Source organism: Diospyros lotus, chromosome 1 (genome assembly GCF_014633365.1).
Source record: "Diospyros lotus cultivar Yz01 chromosome 1, ASM1463336v1, whole genome shotgun sequence".
In the NCBI taxonomy this organism is placed as follows: Eukaryota; Viridiplantae; Streptophyta; class Magnoliopsida; order Ericales; family Ebenaceae; genus Diospyros; species Diospyros lotus.
The window spans coordinates 42,877,288-42,902,987 of NC_068338.1; the positions used below are offsets into that span (position 1 = coordinate 42,877,288).

The 25,700-nt window shown below is 34.6% G+C and overlaps 2 protein-coding genes across 6 annotated transcripts in view; both read left to right on the top strand.

Moving 5' to 3' along the window:
• Positions 1-25,700, top strand: part of LOC127804186 (uncharacterized) — a 42,421-nt gene that overhangs the window by 5,992 nt on the left and 10,729 nt on the right. For 3 of the 5 annotated variants that reach the window (XM_052341009.1, XM_052340986.1, XM_052341001.1), the window contains exon 1: positions 24,973-25,211. The exons of the other annotated variants lie outside the window; for them this stretch is intronic. The gene's annotated coding sequence lies outside the window, so the exon portion shown is untranslated. Of the gene's footprint in view, positions 1-24,972; positions 25,212-25,700 lie in introns of those variants that run through there. 5 annotated transcript variants of the gene reach the window in all.
• On the top strand, positions 3,098-17,321 carry LOC127804214 (branched-chain-amino-acid aminotransferase-like protein 2). Its single transcript, XM_052341029.1, has 15 exons — positions 3,098-3,116; positions 4,467-4,652; positions 4,775-4,875; positions 5,776-5,830; positions 5,942-6,028; positions 6,338-6,389; positions 7,141-7,226; positions 7,321-7,383; positions 8,038-8,091; positions 8,509-8,592; positions 8,797-8,868; positions 10,003-10,083; positions 15,567-15,602; positions 16,376-16,522; positions 17,015-17,321. Exons 2-14 carry the CDS (start codon positions 4,521-4,523, stop codon positions 16,502-16,504), a joined length of 1,032 nt encoding a protein of 343 aa, XP_052196989.1. The 5' UTR covers positions 3,098-3,116; positions 4,467-4,520; the 3' UTR covers positions 16,505-16,522; positions 17,015-17,321.

Below are 25,700 nucleotides of genomic sequence, written 5' to 3' on the forward strand. Positions count from 1 at the left end.
GTCTGAAGCTTAATTGCATTTTTTCAGTATAGATTAAATGAAATTGTTTGTTCTACTCAGATCATATGCTGGTATAGTTTGTTCTATACTCATATATATGTTTGTTCTCCTTTTTTTTTTTTTTTTTTTTTAATTTCTTATTAAAAGACTTCATGACAATAGCGGACAAAGTAAGATGCACACTGTCATGGGCCTCCGGTTAGAGCTAAACATCCCTCCAAATAAATTTTCTTTGATGGGAGAAGTAGTTTACTTTCTCGGACAAATCACTACTATCTTTTTGGCATAATTTGTTCAAAACATAGTTTGATCAAAGGAATTAGTGGAAAGTTTTTAATTGGGTGCTTGCTTTCTAGCTATTGGTTGTATGATCTACAATATAAGTACATAATTCTTTTGATGTTTTTTTGAAATTTTGTATTTGCTTACAAGTACATTTTTCTTATTCAATTTTTGACATTGCCATGTTTTCCTCTCATGTGGCTTTTTTTTTTTTTTTTCTTATGCTTGTAATTTTATGCATAAATAGGAATCTGATGGGAGTAAGGTTGTGAAAGATGTGATTTTTGGTCCTGGAGTAAAGAAATATCATTCTGTAAGGTAATTACAAGGTTCTCTATCATTAGTCAATATTGCCCAAGTTTATCATGAATGTTTAACAAAATTTCATGCCATTTTACTCTAATACTATATGCTTCATAATTATTTTGTTAAGTGGAAAATTGCCAGAATTGTCTGTTCTTCCATAAGAATATTAAACAATTTGTGGTAAAAATGACAAGAAAGTGAAAAAGAACTTTTTGTTCCTTGTTCTTTTACTATGGCAAACCATGAGCAAATGAAAATATAACAGAAGTAAGTGAGAAATTTTATATGTCATTTCTTTTTTCTGTTCTCTCATTATTATTTCATAAAATATTTTCAAAGTTGGGAAAACATCAAGAATAGTTTTCCCTCTCACTTTAGCTCCTCTTCCTAATTCAATGTTACAAACAAAGTTTTTAGTTTTGGTTTTTATTATATTTTTGTGTGCTTGCTTTTCTTTCTCATTTAAAAAAGTGAAATCTTGACATGTTAATAACTTTTGTTTGCTTTCAGTTTTGTTTTTTTGAGTTTTTGTATTTTTTTCTCTTTCTCTTCCCCTCCCTCTTTGCCACTGGCAACTCCTAACCTGCTGTCCAGCAACTTGTTGGGTGTGTCTGACTTCTCTTGCAACTTAGGTTGCCAGTGGTGAGATGGGGATGGTAGGGGAGGAGAAGGAAATGAAAAGGAAATGGAAAATGTGAAAACACCTTTTCTTTTTTTCATTTTTGTCAATTTTTTTGCAAATGAAAACAAGCAATCAAACACCTTTTTTTTTTTTTTTCAATACAATGAAAATGAAAATAGAAAATTGAAAACCAAAAAGGGTACCAAACAGGGGCTTAGTTGTTAAAATAGTGAGATGTACTCCATACCATAGTAAATACCTAAAATCATAATTTGACTCCTTACATGCAGAAAAAGTGGTTGTCATCTCATCAAGCTGTCTTATGATGCAGGAACTGGTTCAGTTTTCACATTCTTATAATCCACAAATTTATATTGTCCTCTTTACAGCACATGTCAAAACAACGCTTACCTGGTTTATCAGATGAGTTGATGAAAAATGGAAAGCACTTCATATTAATACGAAACCCACTGGAGATATTGGTAAGTTGTTTCAATAGCATCCTTTTGTTATTGATGATAGATGAAATCCCCTTAAAAAGGCTTTTATCTGTATAATATATATTCATTTTCCTGTTAATTATCTATTTTTTAAAATATTAAAAATACATGAATTTTATATTCTTTGATTGTCTTTATTGGAATTTAAGAATGTATCAAGTCAATGAACTTTCTCTGTTCTTGTTAGTGATGATACTTTGGAAAAAGATTCCTAGATAGGCTGGAATGATACTATAACCCTTGATTTGAATGTATGATTTCTCTATCCATCATCTCTTGATCTAAGTTTAATCTGTCTTCTGTTGTCAGCAATCTTTTGACAAGGTTGTGCCCCCATCCTTTCTTGAGCTGGGATTGGCAGACTTGGTCTCCATATACAGTGAACTTTGCCAACTAGGAAAGCTCCCACCAGTTATTGATGCAGCAGACCTTCAACAAGATCCTGAGGTTTCCAAAGCTTTGTTAATAAATGTGTTGATCTGGCGTGTTTCCTTTTTCTCATTTTATTTTTTTTATTATACTACATAAGAAGATTTATGCTACTTCTGGATGGAGTTTGTGTGTTATTTGTAATATGATGTTTTGTTTCCAAGGTAGTAATATAAGCTTTGAACTAATAAGTAGGAAGTTTTTAATTTGGTAAGAAACCCTTTAAATATGACATGGGGTATATAATAGCCTTACAAAACATATGGCCATGGATAGAGATGATTGGAAAGCTAGAATTAATATAGCCGACCGCACCTAGTGGGATTAAAGCTTGTGATTGTTATTATCGTTGTAATGTAAACCTAGAACTTGACTAGTCAGTGTAGATATCTTACCAGAATGACAATAAAAAGGAATAGAAGTAAGAAGCAGAAAACTTTTAACTTGCAATGCGGAGTGAACTATTATACATTGCTCTGTGAGAAGGTCTGGGATACAGTTGTATCAAGGAATTTATTGACAGCATATCTTGAGCTGCATCATTAACAGTATATGTACAAATGTCACTTTATTTTGTTACTTTGGCCTTTATGGTTGCTTGGTGATGAATGTTTAGAAGAAGGATCTGGCTTCTTGGAGGTGAGAAGCCCTTAATCAAATCAAAGATACAATTCTAGATGGATATCTTTCTTTAAATATGATTGCTTCTACTCCAAATGACCTTTTCAGTTAACTACTTTGGGGTGCTTGTACTTTTTCTTATGCAAGTATTCACTAGCTCATTTTCCTGAATCCTTGCTTTTAGTTTTGTAAATTTCCTTGATCGATATTTTGGTACTTGATGTCATGTAATGGTTACATTTGTGATTTTCTGGAGCTATTTAAAAGAAAAAAAATGTTCTTCTGGCTCATGTGCAGGCCACTTTGCGTTGCCTTTGTGAAGACTTGGATATTCCTTTTCAAGCTGCAATGCTGAAGTATGCCAAATCTTTTATTTTGAAAATTAAAACACTGTTTTGCTTATATGACACCCATGTTAGATCTACTTTCTATTTATAGGAAAGACATGGAATAAATTTGGTTGCATTGAATAAGGGAGTGGGGCCTTTACTGAGGGTACTAGGAACAACTGGATGCCACTATATATCTACCTTGTTAAAAGTTGTCTGGTGTACTATTTTGAATTAAATTGGAAATGAGTAAACTTGTGTGTGTGTTTGTGTTGAGTGAAGGGGGGGGAGAGAGATCTTCCTCTAAATCTTGGTCTAAATGTGAAATTTGACAAATTTTGGACAAATATTTTTAGATGGGAAGCTGGTCCAAAATCAATAGATGGTGTTTGGGCGCCTTGGTGGTATAGCAGTGTACATAAATCAACAGGTTTCACCACAAAAAGGAAGTATCCTTCGGTATGTAGTTCCTTCCTTGTGTTGTATTTAGAACACACGATTTAAAAACAAGAGTTCCTGCAAGTTTACATGAACTAAATTAGGTGACCAAACTTTTTGAATGTTAGACAATATTAAGCAGTATTAATTCTAGATTAGAATTTTACTATGCAGGACTTCTGACTAGATCTATCCTCATGATGCTAGAATTTCATTGAAAATAATTGAATGCTTCATATTTTTAAAATCTAATAAATAACAGATTTTTTTGCTAAAAAAACAAGGGGAGGTTGTGTACAAATATGATCCTCCCCCTATCACAAAGTGGTGGGCCTTTATGCACTAGGAGCTCTCTTTATTAAGTTCAGCATCTGTTGCCATACTATACTCCATGTTTTTTCTGTCCTTGTGACATTTAATGCTTGGTTTATTTGAAGGTTAGGAGGTAGGATTCTGTGAAAGCCTAACCAATTGGGTTGGGTAGAACTATTGTGCATTTTAACAAGATATGAGCTCATATAGTTTATTATCTTCATCTTTCTTGGGACTTAAGAATTTGATACATGACATCAGAAATTGAAAGCATCGTGTTCATAATAAATATTAGAATCAGAGTTTAATACCACATTTAAGGATAAAGGGTTATGAAAAACTGAATGGCATGTGAAGAGGAATAATCCTACAAAAGCTTCAGCAGATGCAGCCTTTCAGAAAGCCCTGTCTGTATATATACATACACCTAGCTACAGACACAAACTCACAAAACTCACAAGGAGCTGTTCACCTTTTAGGGAACTCTGTATGTGAAATTCTGAGATGGATAGTTGATTTATGAGAAGAACAAAGAAAATTTTGTTTATTTAAAAAAAAAAACCACCAAGGAAGCTTAATCTACGCTTCAAATTTATTTATTTATTTATTTTTCTTTTTCATTTTCAGCCATTCCCATTTTCCTTGTATGATTTGCTGGAACAAAGTTTGCCTTTCTACAACATGCTTAAGTGCCACGCAAGAGGCTCATCTTTATTGAAACCCCATCTGCCTCTGCCCAGTCTTCCAGTTCCTGCCAATGAGAAGCTGCTTGTTTGGGTTGGTGATGAGATCATACCCCGTGACAGTGCAAAGGTATATATGAATTACTTTATGTTTGTAGTGAGCTTTCAACAGAGCTGAACTCACTTCTTTTTTTGTGCTTTTAAAAAGCAGTCCTTTTTGACTTTTCATACTTACTTGATTGTCTTTTCAAGGTTTCAGTATTTGATTCAGTTGTCCAAGGTGGTGATTCGGTATGGGAGGGACTTCGTATTTACAATGGGAAGATATTTAAGCTTGAGGAGCATCTAGATAGGTCAGTCAAGGAGAATATTTTGCTTGACAAAAAATTGATTCCTTTTAGCTGACCCCATGTAGTGGGATTAAGGCCTGATATGCTGTTGTTTTGCTGTAAAAAAAATGATTCTTTTTGCAAGCATATGCCCTGGGCATATGCTCATGCAGTAGCTCAAAGCTCTTAAAGCATATTGTGTTGATGTACATTCTGGATGCAAACAAACATAATTGATAACCATGGTAAGAAACATATTATAGTAAACAAATAATTTGTGACAAGTATCAATTGTGAAAGTGAAGTCTCGGAAAGTTCATTATTATACAAGATAGATATGTATTTAGTACAGAGATAACTTTTTCTCAGTTATATTATATATGCAGGATAAATGAACAATTGTCTACATATTATATCTTATAATTCTAATTGTTTTGAAATCTTTTATTGTCTTGCTGTACATATGCATTCAGATGGTTGTGATAACAAGATACCAAGCCTTATCCCACCATGTAGGGATGACTACATAATGAATTTTAGCTCTCCAATCATTTTTATATCTACGGTCTTCTTCTTCTTTTTTTTTTTTGTGTAAAACCCTTATAACTAATATCTTACCCAAGTGTCTCCCACCAAGTTTTTCTTGGTCTTTCTCTACCACTTTTGCTAAATATTTGTTCCATTCCATCCACTCTCTTCATAGGGGAGCCTCTGTTGGTCTTCTTAATGGTTGTGATAATGATAATTAAATTAAACTCCTCTCTCTCTCTCTCGCTCTTTTTTTTTATATACAATTAGTGTGTATTTTAAGCTCTTTTTTGGAAATTCTGTTTCCTCATCTAGTTTCCTATTTATATAGCTCCAAGGACAAGATGTCCACTCTTTCTTATCAATATCATTGATGCCCTCATTTTACATTGTCAGATTGTTTGATTCAGCAAAAGCTCTGGCCTTCAATAATGTGCCGACTCGTGAAGAGGTTAGTGTTATGGAGGCAATTAAGTATTCCTACTTGCATGTGATTGAGATGCTTACCATTTTAGAAGAATGGGTCATTATCTAACATGTCACTGTATGCAACAAAATGCAGGTTAAGGAAGCAATATTTAACACTCTTATTAGGAATGGAATGTTTGATAATGCACACATCCGTCTAAGCTTGACACGTGGCAAGAAGGTTTGTCATTGTCTAACAACACACCCCCCACCCCTCTCCTTCGGATTTCCTAGGTAAAGTTTGTATAATGTGGATACTTTATCACTGGAAGGAGAGAACATGAGGTGAGATGACTAGAACTAGAGAATAGTAATGGGTCTGTGTTCTCTTTGTCACCCCAGTTTCCTGCTGAAACTCAAATCATTGACTGAATAGTCCCAGATTCCAGATATATCATCAGTGAATGGTTGTAGTTTATAGATGCTTTTACCAACATAAAAAACATTTTTGTAGTATATGCTTAACTTACTGCACCATGTTCTTTGTCAGGTTACTTCAGGAATGAGTCCAGCTTTTAATCTCTATGGATGCACATTAATCGGTAACATGTCATCTCATTTTTCAACCTTATCTGAGAATTTCTTGGGGATTGAAGTCTCAGGGCATACTGGCTCATCCTAATTTTCTCTATTCATAGAATATTTTCGAATTGAGAAAAAGAAAAGTTTTTCTTGGCATATGGTCATTGATTGAGATGATTGTGAGCTACAGAATCTAGCCGACCCCACTAGTGAGATTAAGGCTTGATATTCTGTTTTATCAAACCTACATTGCATTTGTACTAAAACATGTTTATCTGAAACAAAGACATGAAAACTTGAAAATAACTGTATAAACACGCTTAACTATCTGGATCTGCTGAATTCTAAAAGTGATTTTGTTGAATACTTTTGTCTTTACATATCAGGAAATTTTTGTGGTTTCATCTTTTGCTGTTAAAAATGTCATTGACGATTCCTTTGCCAGAGAGAATCATTACTTACTATGCTGATCGCATTTCCCGTATTACATCCCCTTTTTTGGTATAAAATTATTTAAATTTGTCAAGAAAAAATGTTATAAGATATTACCAGAAAAACTTTTGTGCAGCATTATAACCTGTGAGACTTATCATCCCATCAAGAGCTGCTGGTGTGCTTTGATGTTGTTAACAAGAAAGTTGTTTAAATGATGAAACCAGTGTGTTACTGTGTTCATTGTACTATCTATCCTTCTATTATTGTCAGAGTTAGGTCACTCTATACCTTTCCCTTTTATATGCTGTAATTACATTGATTATTGTACATACGCAGTTCTTGCTGAATGGAAGCCACCTGTCTATGATAATGCAAAGGGTATAACTCTTGTAACTGCTACTACACGGCGTAATTCACCCAATGTAAGATTCATGGTGTATGCATTTTATTCAGTTGGTGGTCATGTGTAATTTGGGAAACCAAAGAACCTTGTATGTCTCTTTAACTTGAAAATAGATGGAGGGTTCTTCCTTGGTTCCTGTATATTCTTGGAAATATGCTGGTAGCTTTTGGTACCAGGTAATTCTTGCTGATATTAATGATATTGGGATTACTAAAAGAGGAACATTTAGCACTTATCAGCATGATGTAGAGACTTGCATAGGCATGATTGAACAAGTAGAAATTTTAGAATCTATTATTATTATTAGAAGTTGGCCCCAAAGGAGTTTGTAACTGTAATTCACAGTACAGCTAATCTGTGCTATGGTTGTGTTCAATCTTTCAAATTCCTTAATTGGCTTTGTTGATGCTGTTGTCTGTTCACCAGGAAATTTGCCAAGAAGGTTGCAGAAAGAATATATTGCCTGTGTCTTATGATATTGCTAGTATTAGAATGTTATACTTTCTGTCTTTAATGTCCTTAGAGGTTTTGCATGCACCTTTAAGGTCCTGTTCTTCCTTGATTTATTGTTCTCAAAGTTGGCACCTAGAGGTCTTTCTCCAAACGAATAGAATTATTTTGTTTTAATAATATTTGTTCTTCTATGGCTAATCTCAAGTCAGTTCTTTAGCAACACAGTAAAATCTGTACCTTTTTAACCAAACTAACAAAGCAATGTACTTATGATTATAATTTGTTTGCAACTATGAACTACTGATGGTTGATACACTTCTTGTTCTCATTTAAATAACAGGGATTTTTTTTCTTATTCTGTTTTTTGTCTCTTCCAGAATTTGGATTCAAAGATTCACCATAACAACCTTTTGAACAACATACTTGCAAAGGTATGGCTCTATTTGCAAGTTTCAAAATTGAAGATGACGTCTGTTTTATGGAGCGATATTGTTTGGCTGATTTGATGATATTTCTTCTCTTCAATGAGTATGCGAGTGAGGAAATTTCAGATAAAGTAGGTTATGGCCGATCACTCCTATAAAGATAACATAAGCTTCTGCTTCTGTGGTTGTCTTCTGAGGGGCAACATCTTTCATTCTGCAGACCATCTTAATTAGGGACTTATTAGTTGTTTCTGATAACCTGATAATTGATATGGCATGTGACTGTTATCCTACATGCCTACATAGGTGCAGTAGAATCTGATACTCTGATTAACATTGTAAAGAAATATTTATCATCTGACTTTTGAGTATGTGATCTTTCTGATTTGACTCTGGTGAATTGAATTTTTCATGGTGATGCAGATAGAAGGGAATAATGCAAATGCTGATGATGCCATAATGCTTGATAAGGATGGTTATGTGTCTGAAACGAATGCTACAAACATTGTAATGCTTCTGCTCATTTTGCAATGCCAATTCATCTATAAATGCTACAAACATGTTATTGGTGATTCCACCTTTCTGTGTACTTGCGAGAATTGCCATTGGCTTTTTGCTAATTTCAAATGTCTCATCGTTGCAAATGACTTACCATTTGAAGATATTGCATGGAATCTTGAGACTGAACATTGTTAATCAATCTTAATGCAGTTCTTAGTGAAGAAAGGCCGTGTCCTAACACCTCACGCTGATTATTGTCTTCCTGGTGTAACTCGAGCAACTGTAAGTAGCACGAACTTCCCTCCTTAAGATGCCTGCAACTTCTTGCTCTGTTTGATGATGATAAAAAAAAAAAAAAAAAAAAAACTTCCTTCTGTTTTCTTTCTCCCCCCCCCCCCCCCCTGTTAGGAATGTTTGACCTTTTATTCTAAATTCTACATGACTACGAGATGACATGTTTTAGTGCGCCTTGAGCCTGAGGAACTGGACAGAGACTGCAACCTATCTAAGTTCTTACCTTTTCCAGCATACAAATCCATATATCTTATTTCCCACTGTTTTAAGATTGCATAAAAGTATCTCTCTCTCGGCTTTTCCTTCTTGGCTTCTTCTCTTCTTCTTCTTCTTAATCTCTTATCTGCCTACTGTCCCGCATCAGTATGTTGAGGCAATATATTTTGATGAGAAGGCAGGATAGAGGACAGTGCCTCTTGACTGAAGCTGGTGAGAATGTCATTTTCATGGCTCTGGATATGGGTAAGCCATTGCATGCGTTCCTTACTGAGTTGATCCCTATTGCGGAAAGGTCAAGGAAAAAAGGGGTGCAGCTCCTTGTAAGCCCACTTATGAGGCATATCTGTAGCATTTCATTCAGGGAATGGCCCAATGCTGCCGCATGGCAAGTCATGATGTCAATTTATGGAGGATTGTGGAGCCATGTGGAACTCAGCGTCTTCTGCACATTTAAGAAATTTGGAGGTTTTTTTTTTTTTGTATAACTTGGGATCATTGTCTTGATGGATAATTCATTAAGAGAAATACGAGTGGTATGCTTTTGTGTCCTTTCATCTCTTTACTACATGTTTAGTAGAATTACAACACATCTCAAATCAAGGGGCAATTACCATTTGATTTGCATTATAGATCATCAGTTGGTAAGGTACGACAAATTCAAGTCAATGTAAATTGAACAACGTCAGCTATTAGTTGCTGAAAACCTGACTACACAAACAAGCTGGTTGAAAAGGTTCAGTAATGGAAAAAATATTACATAAAAGTTTCTAATTTCTCAAAATTATTTTTAAAACATGTAGATGATCCATATGTTGATTTTTGGGTGATTGACATAACAGATGTTAGTCCCATTATCATTATTTTTTTTAATGTTAGATGGTAACAGAGATCCATGTTTTACAGGTCATGGACCTTGTGGTAAAGGAAAATATCATTTTAGAGGAGCGACGTATCAGTCTATCAGAGTTCCATACTGCGGATGAGGTATTTATTTTTTGCTCTTCTAGATATTGTTTGTTGTATGACTCCAGATTATATCAACTTAACAATTGTCAGTACATCTGGGAAAATCACCGTACACCTTGGGGTGGAAACACCAGCTTGCAAACTCAGATTGTTAATGGTCAACATGAAACCAGGGTGACAGTCCAAGCAAATAAAGCGACCTTGTGGGCAGCTCCCAGGGCTTCATAAAGTTTTCTAGGGGAAGCCTATCAGAAAGTTTATATTGATTGCTATTATTGAAATTCAATTCTATATTCATAATTATAATTTTCTTTAACCATTAATTAGAAGAACACATTTCCATCAGGATTTATATAGCACCACATATAAAAATTATATCCAAGTGAATTCTGCTTCAACACTTGATCTAGCAACTACGGAATACTTCTTTCTCCACCATATCATAAGATTATCTCCTAGAAACATGCAATAACCTGTAGTAGACCTTCTATCAACAGGTGGTCTTGCATAGTCAGCATTTGTATAAACTTTTAGGGTTAGCTCACCACCTTTTTAAATAGCAATCCTCTCTCAAGTGTAGCTTTGAGATACTAAAGTACTCTCTGAATTGCTTGTAAATGCTCTTCCCTAGGATCATGCATAAACTAATTCATTACATTGATAGCATAGGTTATATCTAGCCTTGTGTGTGATAGATAAATTAATTTCCCAACAAGTCTTTGGTAGCTCCCTTTATCCACAACACTATCTATTTCTTCTTTGCCTAATATGTGGTTCTATTCAATAGGGACATTTGTTGATTTGCTACCAAGCTTTCCAATCTCCTTGAGTAAAGAACATACTTTCTTTGAGAAATAAAGATCCCTGTTTGGAGTGAGAAACCTCAATCCAAAGGAAATATTTTCATTTTCCCAACTCCTTAATCTCAAATTCATGGGCTAAGCAATCTCTAAGACCCTTTTTTCTTGTTTAATCATTTCTAGTAGCAATTGTATTATCAACATAAACAAATAGGATAGTTACCTTACCTCCCTTGGTATGTTTGCTGACTTAACATTTAGGTTTCGACATAACAAAGGTTGCATTGTCTTTTGGAAATAAACAATGTCTGATCCCCTTAACTTTGCTTATATCCCATTTTGCAGCATAACTTTTGTGAATCTCCCAAACCATGCCCTAGGTGACTACTTCAACCCATATAGTGCTTTCTTTAGCTGACACACCTTGCTCGGTCCAATTCTTCCATCAAAACCAGGTGGAATCTCCATAAACGCTTCCTCTTTCAAATCGTCATGAAGAAAAACATTCTTCACATCAAATTGTGTTGCTAACGACGATAGGACCCTCACAGTGTTGATGTTGGCTACTGGTGCAAAGGTTTCAAGGTAATCAATTCCATATGTTTGAGTATATTCTTTTGCAACTAACGTTGCCTTGTACCTTTCAAGAGAACCGTTAGCTTTATACTTAAAAATGTAAACCCATCTACATCCCACAAGTTTCTTTTTCTCTAGGCCGAGGAACAGTCTCCCAAGTCTGATTTTTTCTAATGCATTCATCTCCTCTTTCATGGCTTGTGCCCACTTCTTATTCCTTAAAGCTTCCTGAACTGTTTTTGGTATATTGATGGAATCTAGAGTGGTAAGACAACTTTTATGTTGAAGGGACAATCGTTTAGAGACACAAAATCAGATATGGGATGCTGGGTGCATTTTCTGGTTCCTTTTCTTACTGCAATAGGAAGATCAAGGTCAGAGTGCTCACTAATAAATGAGGGAGAAAGTGTTATTTCAGTACCTGGACTTGGTTCAAAGTCATGGATCTGTCTTTGGTCCAGATTGGGCTGTATACACCTTGAGTAAACTTTCAATTCCTTAGATGCTTGATTTGGTTGTGACTACTGCTGTACCTGAGGGACATTTTGAGATTTAAATTCTAGTTGAGGTGGTTTGAATGACTTGGATTTTGGGACTTCTTCGGTATTAGGAAGTTTGGGTGTACCTGTAGGCTGTTGTACTAGCAGAGGCTGTGTGAGTGTAGGCTGTTGCACCATTGCTCGACTAGGTAGAAAGTCATCAGGAAAATTCAAATTCACACTCGTATTTTCCCTGGAAGTCTCCCCCTGAAAGTGAGAGAACTGGTCTGAGTAGAAGGGGTTAGTTTCACAAAAAGTGACATCCGTGGTGACTAAGATTTTATGACTAGGAGGATGGTAGCATTTGTACCATTTCTAATGACTAAAATAACCAATGAAGACACACTTTAGGGCTCGAGAATCTAACTTAGTGCGATATTGTTTATGGACATGAACATACAAAGTACAACCAAATATTTTTGGGAATAAACAATTGGGGCAACATACCTAGAGAGCTTTGATTGCCAATGACACAAGAAGGAAGCCTATTTATCAAATAGGTAGCATTTAAAATCGCTTCTCCCCAAAGATGTTTAGTAACATTAGATTGAAAAAGTAACATCCTAGTAACCTCTAAGAGATGTTTGTTTTTATGTTCAGCAACCCCATTTTGTTAGGGAGTGTCAACACATAGAATTCATGAACTATTCCTTGTGCTTAAAAGAAGGAGATCAAAAATTAGTTAAAATACTCTTTCCTTTATCAGATCAAACCCTCTTAATATTTTCCTAAACTGAGTTTTGATTATACTATGAAATACAAGGAAAAATTTTGGTCACATCAGATTTTTCTTTCATAAGGCACAACCAAGTTAAACAGGTACAATCATCAATAAATAAAACAAACCACCTAGCACCAGTGATATTGGGAATTTTGGTAGACCCCAAACATCACAGTGAATTAAAGAGAATGGTTTAAATGATCATGTTGAACTCAAAGGGAAAGATACACAATGATGTTTTGCAAACTCACATACATCACAATCAAAATTCTCAATTGAAATGTTTGAAAAAGTAAAGGAAACATAGTTCTAAGAAGCTGAAAAGGAGGATGGCCATGCCTTCAATGATGAATTCAAATTTGGATCTTTCTGAAGAGATGGAGCTATTATTAGGTAAGCATAGTAACAACTGATTCTACCCATTGAAGTCACCTTTAGTCTCTTTCAAGATAGTACAGCCTGTTCCGTTCCTTAGCAAATCCAATTGTCTTCCCCATGGTCCAATCCTAAAAAACACAATAAGTATCAAAAAATTTGATTGTACAATTCAAGTCTTTGGTGATTTTGGAGATGGAGAGAAGATTGGTTGACAGTTTGGGAACATGTAGGACATTAGGTAAAGAAAGGAGAGGGGTAACTTCCATGTTGCCGTGACCAACAATTGGAACAGCTGATCCATCAACAACAAAGATCTTTTTGATTTCTAGGGACAGCCATATAATTGTCAAATTTATTTGGGTAGTGAGTCATGTCATCGGTAGAACCAGAGTCTATGACCCATGATTGGGAATGGAAGATGTTGGAAGCTTTAGAGAAATAAAAAACGAGACACTTACCACTCTAAGCCAATGAACACATACCAGAAGTCTTAGTGAGGGAGTTAAGCAAACTTTTCAGCCTTTCAATGTCTTCTTTGCTGAATTCTCTACTAACAGCTGGTTTCTCTTGAGAAATATCCTCCTTATTAGCAAGATTGGCTTGGCTTGGCGTCTTTCCTTTGAGTCCACCATTCCTAGCCAATACTTGAGCCTTCCCATGAGGCTTGAAGCAGTTATCTTTTGTATGTCAAGGTTTTTTGCAGTAGAAGCACCACAATCCATCTCAGTTGGACTGCTTAGAGGAGCCTTGTTCTGGATTAGATGGCTTATATCCTCCATCATCTGCACCTTTCTTGGACATCATGGCGGAACCTTCGGTCGGTTGTGTCTCAAGCATAACAGCTCTCCTAGTTTCCTTTGCTCCAATTATGGAGAAAACCTCATTAAGGCGTGGTAGCTGATCCTTCCCCAACACTTGCACTCTTACTTGATCATATTCCATATTTAGTCCTGCTAGAAACTCAAAAAACCTATCCCTTTCAAGAAATTCAAGTAGGACTTTAGTATCTTCAGCACACTTCATCTTAAGATCTTGATAATGATCCATTTCAAGCTAAACACCATTTAAATAGTTATAATATTTAGTAACAGAGAGATAACCTTGTACCACAGATTAAACTTTGGTCTTCAGTTCGTAAATCATTACAGCATCTTACTTCATGTAGTAGGTCTTTTGAAGCGTCTCCCTGCATTGTAGGAAGGAACAAGAGATTTCTACTAGTTTTTGGCTGTATTAAATTCCATTTCCGGGACATGATCATCAAGTCCTCCTCATCCCTTATTAGGGTCATCACTACTGAGACCAGTCCCATCTAAGTGGCTAATCTTCCCTTTTCCCTTCAAGAGTGTCCTTACAATCTGTGACCGTTGCAGATAATTCTTCTCATTCAAGCGATAAACGACATTGATGCTTTGAAGCTCTCCACTTGAACCAGTCAAGGAGAAATCACAAACAGCTCCAGGATTGGACATCACATTCTCAGAAGTCTCCAACATCTTCCCATCGAATAATCAAAAAACAATGAAGGAGATTGAAGGGAACAAGAATGTCAATGAAGGCCAAAGCAGCAAATGTGATGGTGATGAAGGCTAACAAGAAACCACAGGAAGGACAGAGGTCAGCAATGAAGGTTGACAGGAAAATGTGGATAACTTAAAGGGTTAGAGGTACTTGGGTACGAGCCGCTTTGAAACCATGAAGAAAGAAATAATTCTTCTATATCTTGAACTGAATTTTGCTTTACAATATATACTAGAGATCAGGAGATCATATCCTGATATCTTAGAAAAGAGAATAATAGAGAAGATCACGAAATATACAAAAGGGAAAGAAAGATAAAAACAGAAAAAAAAAAATCTTGGAAATCTCCAATAATCCTAAGAAATAAGAAGAGGACATGTTTAGGAAAGAAGATATATTTAGGAATAAATACTAAGAAATCTCCAATCTTCAACATAGCACGACATATAAAAATTATATCATAGTGAACTTTGTGCATGACTGACACCTACAACTAAAATGCTTTTGAGATAGTTAAACTTGAAAATTTGTTAGCATTGTGGATAGCATGTTGCCACTCTGTAATTTAACTATAATATCTTTAATTTTGTAAGCTTTTTTTCTTTTAAATGTTAATTGAAATTTCTAACTTAGTTTGTGGGCTTTTCTGTTAATTTTTTTATTATCAGGTATTATCTTTAACAAGTGTTAAGAGTTTTGTCATCTTCGTGGGACACTCTTTTATTCACCATATGCATAAACAAGTTTATACAGCAGCCAATCCTTTAGCAATACCTTGATTGAACTACTATGCTATTCCAGAAGTACCTTGAGAATGACCACACAAGACATGCTATCCCTTAATTTTGACTGACCTTAATCCATTACAATGAACTGAACCAATTCCTAGTCCAGTCAAATTTTAACAATGTTTCTGCTATGACACATTTGTTTTTGCAATTTAACTATATTGTGTTTTCATTGCAGGTGTGGACAACAGGAACAATGGGAGAACTCAGCCCAGTATGTTCGTTTCCTTTTTCTGGAGTGATGTACACCCCCACACCCCAAACCCACCCACCCAAACAGAGAAACACACTTGCATGTGCACACACACAGGAGAGCCAAAAAAAAAAAAAAAAAACTTGGTTCAGTTAGTGAGGTTATCTTTGAATTTTATCTGTCCTCCATGAATATTCTTCCTTTCTTTTGAAATGCTCAACCAGCAGAAGCCAGAAGCTAAGTTCAATATTTTTAGGCCTCAAGCTTAAGATCAATTTTAATCAATTATGCTTGTGCTCTTTATGGCATGTTAATTTCAGAAACATATTATCTCTGTAGATGGTGTTAGGGTTTTAATATCTGACCGTAGCCTGTGTCTGCTCCTAGGAGTTTTAGTGGTGTCACGTTTCAACTTTGGTTGCCCACTTCAAGCTCAATCATGTATAGGGGTTGGGATTTGGGTTTAGATGGAAAAATCAATCATGCCAATGCAAGCTCAACTTACTTCTCTGAATTCAACAAATAAATAGGATTGGGCAAATAAATAAATAGAATTGGGTAATCTTATTACTCTGAATTCAACAAGCAGTTGAGACAACTAGATTTTTTTTTATTTTATTTTTTTTTGTGGTCCTTTAATTCTCATCCCCTACTAGTGAGATTAAGGCTTGGAATTGTTATATTGGTGCACTGTGATTTTTGATGGTCTTGGTGGTCTTGGTTCCCTTGTTATCTTGCAAGATTGCTCTCTCATCATAATTGTTAAAGACATTTTATGGGACTTCCTTTACTAGGTTTTGAAGATTGATGGGCGTGAAATTGGGGATGGACAAGTGGGACCAGTAACTCGAAGGTTGCAGATTGCTTACAAAAATCTGACAGAAGGATCAGGAGTGCCCATACCCACCTATCAGGAGGCTTGAAAACTGCATTTCCTCAAGGCATGCTTTTCTTTCACTTGCTTCACCTCTGCATTCCTGCTTTTTCTAGTTGGTAGATTTCATTTTTGGAATTTTCCAGTATGCTAATCCACACTTTTCAAGGGGGTCGGTTTATGGGCAGCCTTATTATAAAGAAATCCAAAACTCTAACCCGTGAACTTTTAGTTTAGGGTTTAGTGACCAATCTTATTATTGTTACCAAGACTTGCTCTCCTTTTTTCCAATGCTAATTCACAGTTTCTAAGGCATGGTTGTTTGTTTGTTGTTGGAAAATGCTGTAAATTTGTAGATGACAAGACCTATTGAGTCTCAACATAAGGTTCTAGAATTGTAAAACTTGTTAACAAAACAGCACGAAATGATGACAATTCACATGGGATTTTAGTGGCTTTAGAACACCGCCCTTTACCTGGGGCATGTGTATGAGGACAATAATTCATGTAAATTCTTACTGTGAAATTCCTTTTTTTCCTGGTTATGCATACGTGATAGGCGCACAAATGGCGGAATGGAGGCAAGGGTTGAAGATGAAATAGGATGACGACCGAATTTCGAAAACTTCGGAGTAAATGTCGGTAGTCGGGCGACTACAAGGGGTTATATAGTGAGGTTAACTTATTAATGCTTGATATGTAATTGTCATTTGTAATAAAAAAAAAAAAAAATCTATGATGTTTGTTAATTATTCAGCCTGAGGCCGTTGTGAAAAATGGTGATGTTATAATCCAACAATTATACGAGGCATTATTTGTATGGAATTTTAGATAAATTTTATCCAAATTCTGTCTAATTTGAATTATTTGTTCTATATTATATACTTTTAGAATTTAGGATCTTTATAGTTTAGTTTAGTTTTTTCAAATGTATTTTGCAAGATAAATATATTTGTGGAGAATAATGATAATTGGTTTGGAAATTTTGACTTTAAATGATCTATTTATTGGAACAAATGTAAAATATAATAGGATTTGAGGTGGAAGTGATTGGTACCATGCCAATCAATGATTTTAGTATTGTTAAGGTTTATCTTACGAGCTTTCTCTTGGCGTAAATTTTGATAATATTTTTAAGAGTTATGCTATTTGTAAAGACAAAGCTATTTTTAAGAGTTATGCAATTTTTAAGGGAGATTTTATTTGCAGTCACCTTTTTTTGCTTTTCGTAGTCATAAAAAATTTATTTTTCTCTTTTATTCTTTGCAATCACATTAATAATTTTTTATAGTCAATTTTTTTTAAAAATACCCTCTTCTATCGTCACATAGTCGTTACTAAAACACATCCTCAAATCTTCCTTTATACACACATAAATACATATATATATATATTGTAAGGGCCCACTCCCGAATGTACCCGCTAGCATAGGACATTCGAAAGGAGGTCATCACAAGGATGATATAGAACAATACCTCATAATAAACACACATTTATCTATTTTCACGCAGCGGAATATCAATAACTTTCGTTACAAACCAATGTTGATACATCTAGGCTCTTAGGCCATACAAACCGAATATGAGGCTCTAATGTAAAACAACAATTTAAAATCTCATCAATCTACCTCACCAAAACGCAACTAGGATCTCCGAGTTGAGTGCCTCTGTACACCACTACCCTTGGGTTGTAGTCCCACTGGACTCGCCCTTAATGACTGCTTTACCTTTACCTGGAATGGCATAAGAAGATCAAGTGAGCCACAAGGCTCAGCAAGTTCTAGTACAAAGGAGCAGTATGAAGAAAGAGAAATCATGATGACACCGAGAGGAGTGTACAACGACTTCATATCAATATTCAATTATATGAGTCGGAAATCATATCTCATAGAATTATAAATTTCAAATTTTTGTTCATGTATAATCATACAAGTGCATACATCATAAGTATAAATCCCATAGGCTCATAAGCCACGATGCAAAATATGCGTTAATCATCATATCAGTAAATCAACACATAACGTATCGAGCACAACCTGCCGGGCTATGGCCACCTCGTCCCGCGTCAGGCGCTCCTAGGGTACCCTTTATTTCCGCGCAAAATAATAAGTGCGCTAATAACATATATATATGAGCATCATGTACATGTATGCATCATGTATGCATTTACCAGCAATGTAAAATTTAAATTCTCGTTCTCAATATACATTTAATACCATTGAAGAATGTTATGGCAAAAATTGTTATTTTTCCACCATACAATCGCTCTAATACATTAAGTAAATGTTTAATTAATATTAATAAAAAATTTCGGATGGGTACTGTAGCGGGGTACTATACGGATACGGTATGGTACTGTAGCAAGATACTGTATGTATACTGTACGAATACGGTATCATACTATAGCGAGATACTATATGGTATTGTATCGAGATACTGTATAGGTACTGTATGGTACTGTATCGAGATACTGTATAGATACTGTATGGTACTGTATCGAGATACTGTATCGAGATACTGTATAGGTACTGTATCGAGATACTGTATTGAGATACTATATAGGTACTGTATGGTACTGTATTGAGATACTATATAGGTACTGTATGGTACTGTATTGAGATACTGTATAGGTACTGTATCAAGATACTGTATAGGTACTATATTGAGATACTGTATAGGTATTGTATGGTACTGTATAGGTACTGTATTGAGATACTGTATAGGTACTATATGGTACTGTAGCATCCGAATTTTTTCACACATTAACTTGATATTTTTCCACAATTTCATGGGACATTCGGGTATAGACATTAATTATCCAGACATCATTCACATATAAGATATACCAATAAATACTCTACAATGAGCAATGAAGGTGAACAAACTCCCATCATAATGGAGGTGAAAAATGTCATTCACAGAATAATATTGGGGTGAATCAAACCCCTTTTGAGATATCAAATAGACTCACAATATTTAGGAATTTTATACTATGTAGATAGAAAAAATTTAATAGAGATGCTACACATGGAAGGGGAGAAAAATAAAAGAAGAAGAAGAAAGGATACATGCCTGAGGATGAATAAATCAAGATGAAGCACCCGCACAGAAGCTCCAATTGCCACAGAAAATTTAACAGAATAGAAGCAGTAGAGAAGAAAAAGAATGCGTATTAGATGAGGAAGAAGAACAAGAAGAAGAAGAAGAAGAAGAATAGAATAAGAAGAAGAAGAAGAAGAAGAAGAAGTCGGGAGGGAGAAGAAGAAAATGAGATAAAGAGAAAGAAAAAGAAGGTGTAAAAAAAGAAGTGAAAGAAGAAAGTAGGAGTAAAAGGAAAAAGAAGAAGTAAAAGGAGGAGTGAAAGAAGAAAGGAGAAGTAAAAGAGGGAGTGAAAAACAATAAAGAAGAAGTGAAATAAAAGGTGAAAGAAGAAAAAGAAATGGGGGTTGGGAAGTAATGATGCGTAGATGGTGGATGTTTTTTTTTTTTTTTTTTTTTTTTTTTGTATTGGGCTTAAGCCCAAATAAATGGCCCATCTTCTATTTCCTTAAAGGCCCAAGCCCAACTCTTAGCCCATTTGCCTTAAATAAATTGAAGCCCAACTCATTATCCCATCCATTTAATTTAAACTCATACATACAAGCCCATAGATCTATTTCAACATTAAGAATCAAATTTGCTCAACTTATATAATAACTAAAATAAGTTAATATATCATTCTAAAATTCTAAACCCAATAATGGGTCGTTACAGTTTCTCCCCCCTTCAAAGAATTTGGTCCCCAAATTCCTGTCTGGTCACTCGAATAGCTGGGGGAAAAGACACCTCATCTCCTCCTCGCGCTCCCAGGTAGCCTCATCTAAAGAGTGACGCTGCCACTGAATTTTAACAAATGTAATACCCCGAGAGCCTAGAGAAGTTAGAATATATCGAGGATAGTGTAAGAAAGGAAACAATACCAGCTGGATACCTTTTGGGCTGAATGTTGACAAAGAACTCCCAAGTTAAGCGTGCTTAACCTGGGGCAATCCAATGATGGGTGACCCCCTGGGAAGTTCGTGTAGGCCCATCAGGGTAAGTTGTTCCGGTCCTTCCTATCGCTCGAACGGGATGTTACAAGTGGTATCAGAGCCGACCCTTGGCCAAGGCGGTCCGATGAGGGCGGGGAGTGGCGCCGGGGCTTGAGGGCCTGTACAAGGAGCGGCTTCTGGCAGGCTTCTAGGATGGCAGCCCCCAAGGGGAGAAGGTCTGGGACCAGTTGTAAGGTCGCATGACGGGGACGTCATGTGCTTAAGGGGGGAAGAATGTAATACCCCGAGAGCCTAGAGAAGTTAGAATATATCGAGGATAGTGTAAGAAAGGAAACAATACCAGCTGGATACCTTTTGGGCTGAATGTTGACAAAGAACTCCCAAGTTAAGCGTGCTTAACCTGGGGCAATCCAATGAAGGGTGACCCCCTGGGAAGTTCGTGTAGGCCCATCAGGGTAAGTTGTTCCGGTCCTTCCTATCGCTCGAACGGGATGTTACATATATATTGTAATTAGCATAAAAATTCTACAGAAATGAGGGACCAACATTCCTCCCAAACTCAAGTTGAGCAAGATGAAATTTTTCCTCCCCGTTTATTCAATGACTTTCATAGTTTAAACACAACAAATCTTCGAAGAAAAATAAGAACTACTAAACTAAAAAATAAGAAAAAAAATTGCAACATATTTTCACTACCAAAGTCTCTCAAATAATAAGGAAATAAAATAAAAAATGACATGAAAAAGTAACAATCTTATGATCGTAACACACACAAATATATATATATATATAAATACACAAAGTGGGCATGGCGGGCCATGAATGGGGCGGTTATGGCCACCATACCCATGACCACTGTGTTTATTTATATATATATATATATGTATGTGTGCGTATATATATATATGTGTGTCTACACGCGCATGTATATATATGTGTATATATATGAATAGATTTGTCTATGTATGTAGGTATTGCGTGTGTGTATATATATATATTTATGTATATATATGTCTGTGTATGCAGAGATGTGTGTAAATGTACATATATGTATATGTGTGTGTATGCGTTCTTCTATTCCTATATTTTCATTTGTTTTTTGTTTTCACATTGTATCCGACGTTTTTCTCCATTGATATTCTAAGAGAAAATGACTGGGTGTGGAGGTGAAATAAGAGAAATGAGTGACCTTGAGGAAAAAATAGGTTTTCGATGACGAGTGTGAAATAATAAGTAATTGCGACGGTCAACGAGAAAAAATTACATAATTTGGCATAAGTAATTACAACGATCGATAAGAAGAAATTACAAAATTTAGTCGATTGAAGAAAGTGCGATGTCAGGTAATTGTGTAATGGGGGTGGTTGAGCATTGTAAATGAAAGGTAAAACTGAATTTTTACTTGAGGCTATTTTAAGTATATTGAAAAGTGGCTGCTGAGAGTAAAATCGTGGCTGCGAATAGAATTTTTCAAAAAGTTTCACATATTGGTTTACAAGAGTAATTGAATGACCATTTCACCCCTGTGATAAATGATTCAAATGATCCAAAACCATTTCTCTCTCTCTCTCTCTCTCTCTCTCTCTCTCTCATACATGACCGACTCTCTCTCTCACAGACACTATCGCCCTCACCCGTCATCTCCTTTCAGGACATCATTGGCCCCACTCGTCTCTCCGAACACCGACGCCCCAATTGTTGGACACCGTTGGCCCCACTTGACTTTCCCTCTCTGAAGATCGTCGTCCTAGCTATTGGTCACCCCTCTCACGACCATTGGGGTCCAAAGAGTGTTGGGCACCTCCATTAGAACGGTGATGAAGCCTTTCTTAGAGGCCGCCTCAGTGCTTGGTGTTGGGTTAAGATATGTAATGAAATTTCCACGGGGATCAACTGTTTGGCGAGATAGAGAAAAGAGAACGATGACGATATTGTTTGCAATGCACTAGGTTTGGATTCTTTGAAGCAAATTACAGAGATTGTTGTAGCAATGGCATTTACAAAGACGAATAGAAACAAACACGAAGGCTGAGAAAAAAAAGAATGAGGACAGAGAAAAGACCATTAATATCTATTGTCGCTGTGTCTTTGCCAATTGAGAAAGAGGGGTTTGGCCAATTTTCTCTTGTCCCGCCTTCTTTCTCCCTCTTTTTATTTAGATCTAATTTATCAACAATTTATTACAATAAATTGCTTCAATTTATATTTTAAATATTGTTAATTTCTCGCCATATATCACACTTGTAAATCAATCTATGAAACTCTTTCAATACAAATAACATAACTCTATTTTTAAATATATAAATCATAGTATAAGTAAATAATGAATCATTTAAAATGTAAAAATTGATTCACTTCAAAAAGAGATAATAAATAACCGTTAATTAATGCTTACCAGCTAAATTATTCGTTTCCTTCACTTTAGAACTTTTCATACCATCTCTTTGATATTTTTGAATAATTTATTTGGGAGTTTTGAGTAATTAACGTTAACATGTGAGTTTCAACATTTTCCTTAGTTTGAGTAAATTAAAAGTTATTTTTTTGCTTGATTTTTCTTTAGTTCGAGCAGGTCGGTGCTTGACTTGTTAAAATCTCATTCGAATTCGTTAAGTTAAGCAAGCTAAATTTGAGTTTAATTTTAAAGCTCAATTTATAAACGAGTCGAGCTTAAATTAAATAAAGTTCAGCTCGATAACTCCCAAGGTGGCTCAAATAAAGACTCACGAGTTAGCTTGATTATAGGCTTGCAAACTGACTCTATTAGATGCTTGCGAGTAAGCTCGATTATTAACTTGTGAATATGTTTGTTTATAAATACATTAATATATTTATTGATAATTTTATAAAAATATTATTTAACATAAAATTATTAAACTTTATATTATTATAATAATATCATTAATAGAATATATTGATAATAAAATATGTTGTGACTTGAAAATTAATAAACTAATATATAAGTTTAATAGAATAATTATCGTTTTAATCGAGTAAAAAAATATTTAGTTAAATAACAACAAACAAGTATTGTGCTCGATTAATTTTTTTTAATCAAGTAAGATCTAAATATTTAAGAGATTAATTGATTATATACTTGTTTTACTTGAATATATAATAGAATAACATTAATTGAATAATCAAATAATTAATCGACTAAATGGTATATTAGTTTATAACTATAATATTTAATCGAGTAATAAATTTTGATTAAAATGATAAGTCTATGCATTTGTATTATTAATTGATTCAAAATAACTATTAATCGAATAAAAATATATTTTACTTAAATATTAAAAATAGTTACTCTAATAACTGCATATCTCACTCGAGTGATATATAGTTTACTCGACCAATGTTACATTAAATTTTAAAAAATTAATATTTACAGACATTATTAAATATACATTTTAAGTATTTTATTTACAAATAAAATTTATAAATTGGCATGATATTGTAAAATTTATAATAATTTTATCTAAAATCAATAATAGTTCATAATAGTTCTATCAAAAATAAATAATAATTTATAATGGTGATTATAATTATTATTAATTTTAAATAAAATTATTATGAATTACATAATATTACATCAATATATATAAATAAGATTGTCATGAAAATATAATAATTATTTAAAAGATATGAAAATTTGTACATATTTTGAATAATATGTAAAATAAATTTTATTTTATATATTATATGTTACAAAACATGCTAACATCATACATTAATTTTTAAACAATATATATTTATTATATCTTATATCTTATTTTTGAAGTCTAATTATTTATTATTCATTAGTTTATTATAATAAATATATTATCAAAAAAATATATTTAATACTTATCAATTTAAGGGTGTGCATTCGGTTATAATCAAACCGAACCGTCCGAAAATCAATAACCGAATCGAAAACACTAACCGAACCGAACTAATCGCCAACAACGAAAATACACATGTGGGTATTCATGAAACGACATCATTTTATGAAGAACTAAAAGACGTCGTTTTAAATGTCAGTCGATTCGATTTAGTCGGTTATTCTAACTCAAAAAATCGATAATCAAATCCCTCTCACATGCTAACCTAATTGACTGCTCCTATACAATTAATTAAATCAAATCGATCGGTTAGGTCAATTCAATTCGGTTAGTTCAGTTTAACCAAACCATCGCACACTCTTACTTATCAATCATATATATAAAAATCACAAAAATTAATTAATTAATTAAAAAATTAAATCAATCAAATTATATATTATAATTCACCATTTGCATGTTTTTCATTTAACTAATTTTTTTTAACCACCTTAATATTATGTTTTTAATTATTGTTATTTTTTGAAAAAATATAAAATATAAAACACTTAAAAAATAATATAGATAAGATATATATAAAAAATAATTAAAAAATAAAATAAATAAGGGAGTATGTAATATTAATTTATAATTTATATGATATTAATGGTATTGTAAGTTGTAAACCTAATTTAGCCCTTTCAATTTGAATTGCAAATTTACAAAGCAATTTTAGTGAAGGTTTGGAGCAGCTAGAGAGAGACCCATCGCCGCCTCGCCGCCCGCCGCTGCATCCTCCATCTCTGCCGCCGCCGTCGCCTCTCTCGCAGCTCTGGCCGCCGACCCGTCTAGCCTCTCGCCGCTGCATCCTCAGCTCTGGCCGCCTCTCGCCGCCGACCGCCGCTGCATCCTCCGCTCTCGTCAAGGTATGATTGTGCTATTTTGGGATTTTTTGCTTATCCGTGGTATCTTCTATTTGGGAACTCGAGCCCGAGCTCGGCTTGTCAACCGAATTGACGAGCCGAGCCCGTGCTTGGACTATGTTAACTGAGCTCGAGCCGAACTTCCAGGCTCGACTCGAGCTCATATTTGCCGAGCCGAGCTCGATTGCAACCCTAGGGAAGGGAAAAAGAGAGGAGAGAGGAAGAGGAAAAGGGTTTCTTGGTGAGAGAGATAGAGCAGAGAAAATGGGTTTCTTGGGTGGGGAGAGAGAGGAAAAGTGATGATGATGATGATATGTATGTATGTTAAATAATATATTTATAAAATATATGTCTAATATATAATTTAATAAATGATATAATAATAATAATATATATATTATATATACATATATTATTATATTTAATCGTGAATTTCTAATCAAGTCTACTTAGGAGTCTCTAATATAGTTAGCTTGCGAGTTAACAAGTCGA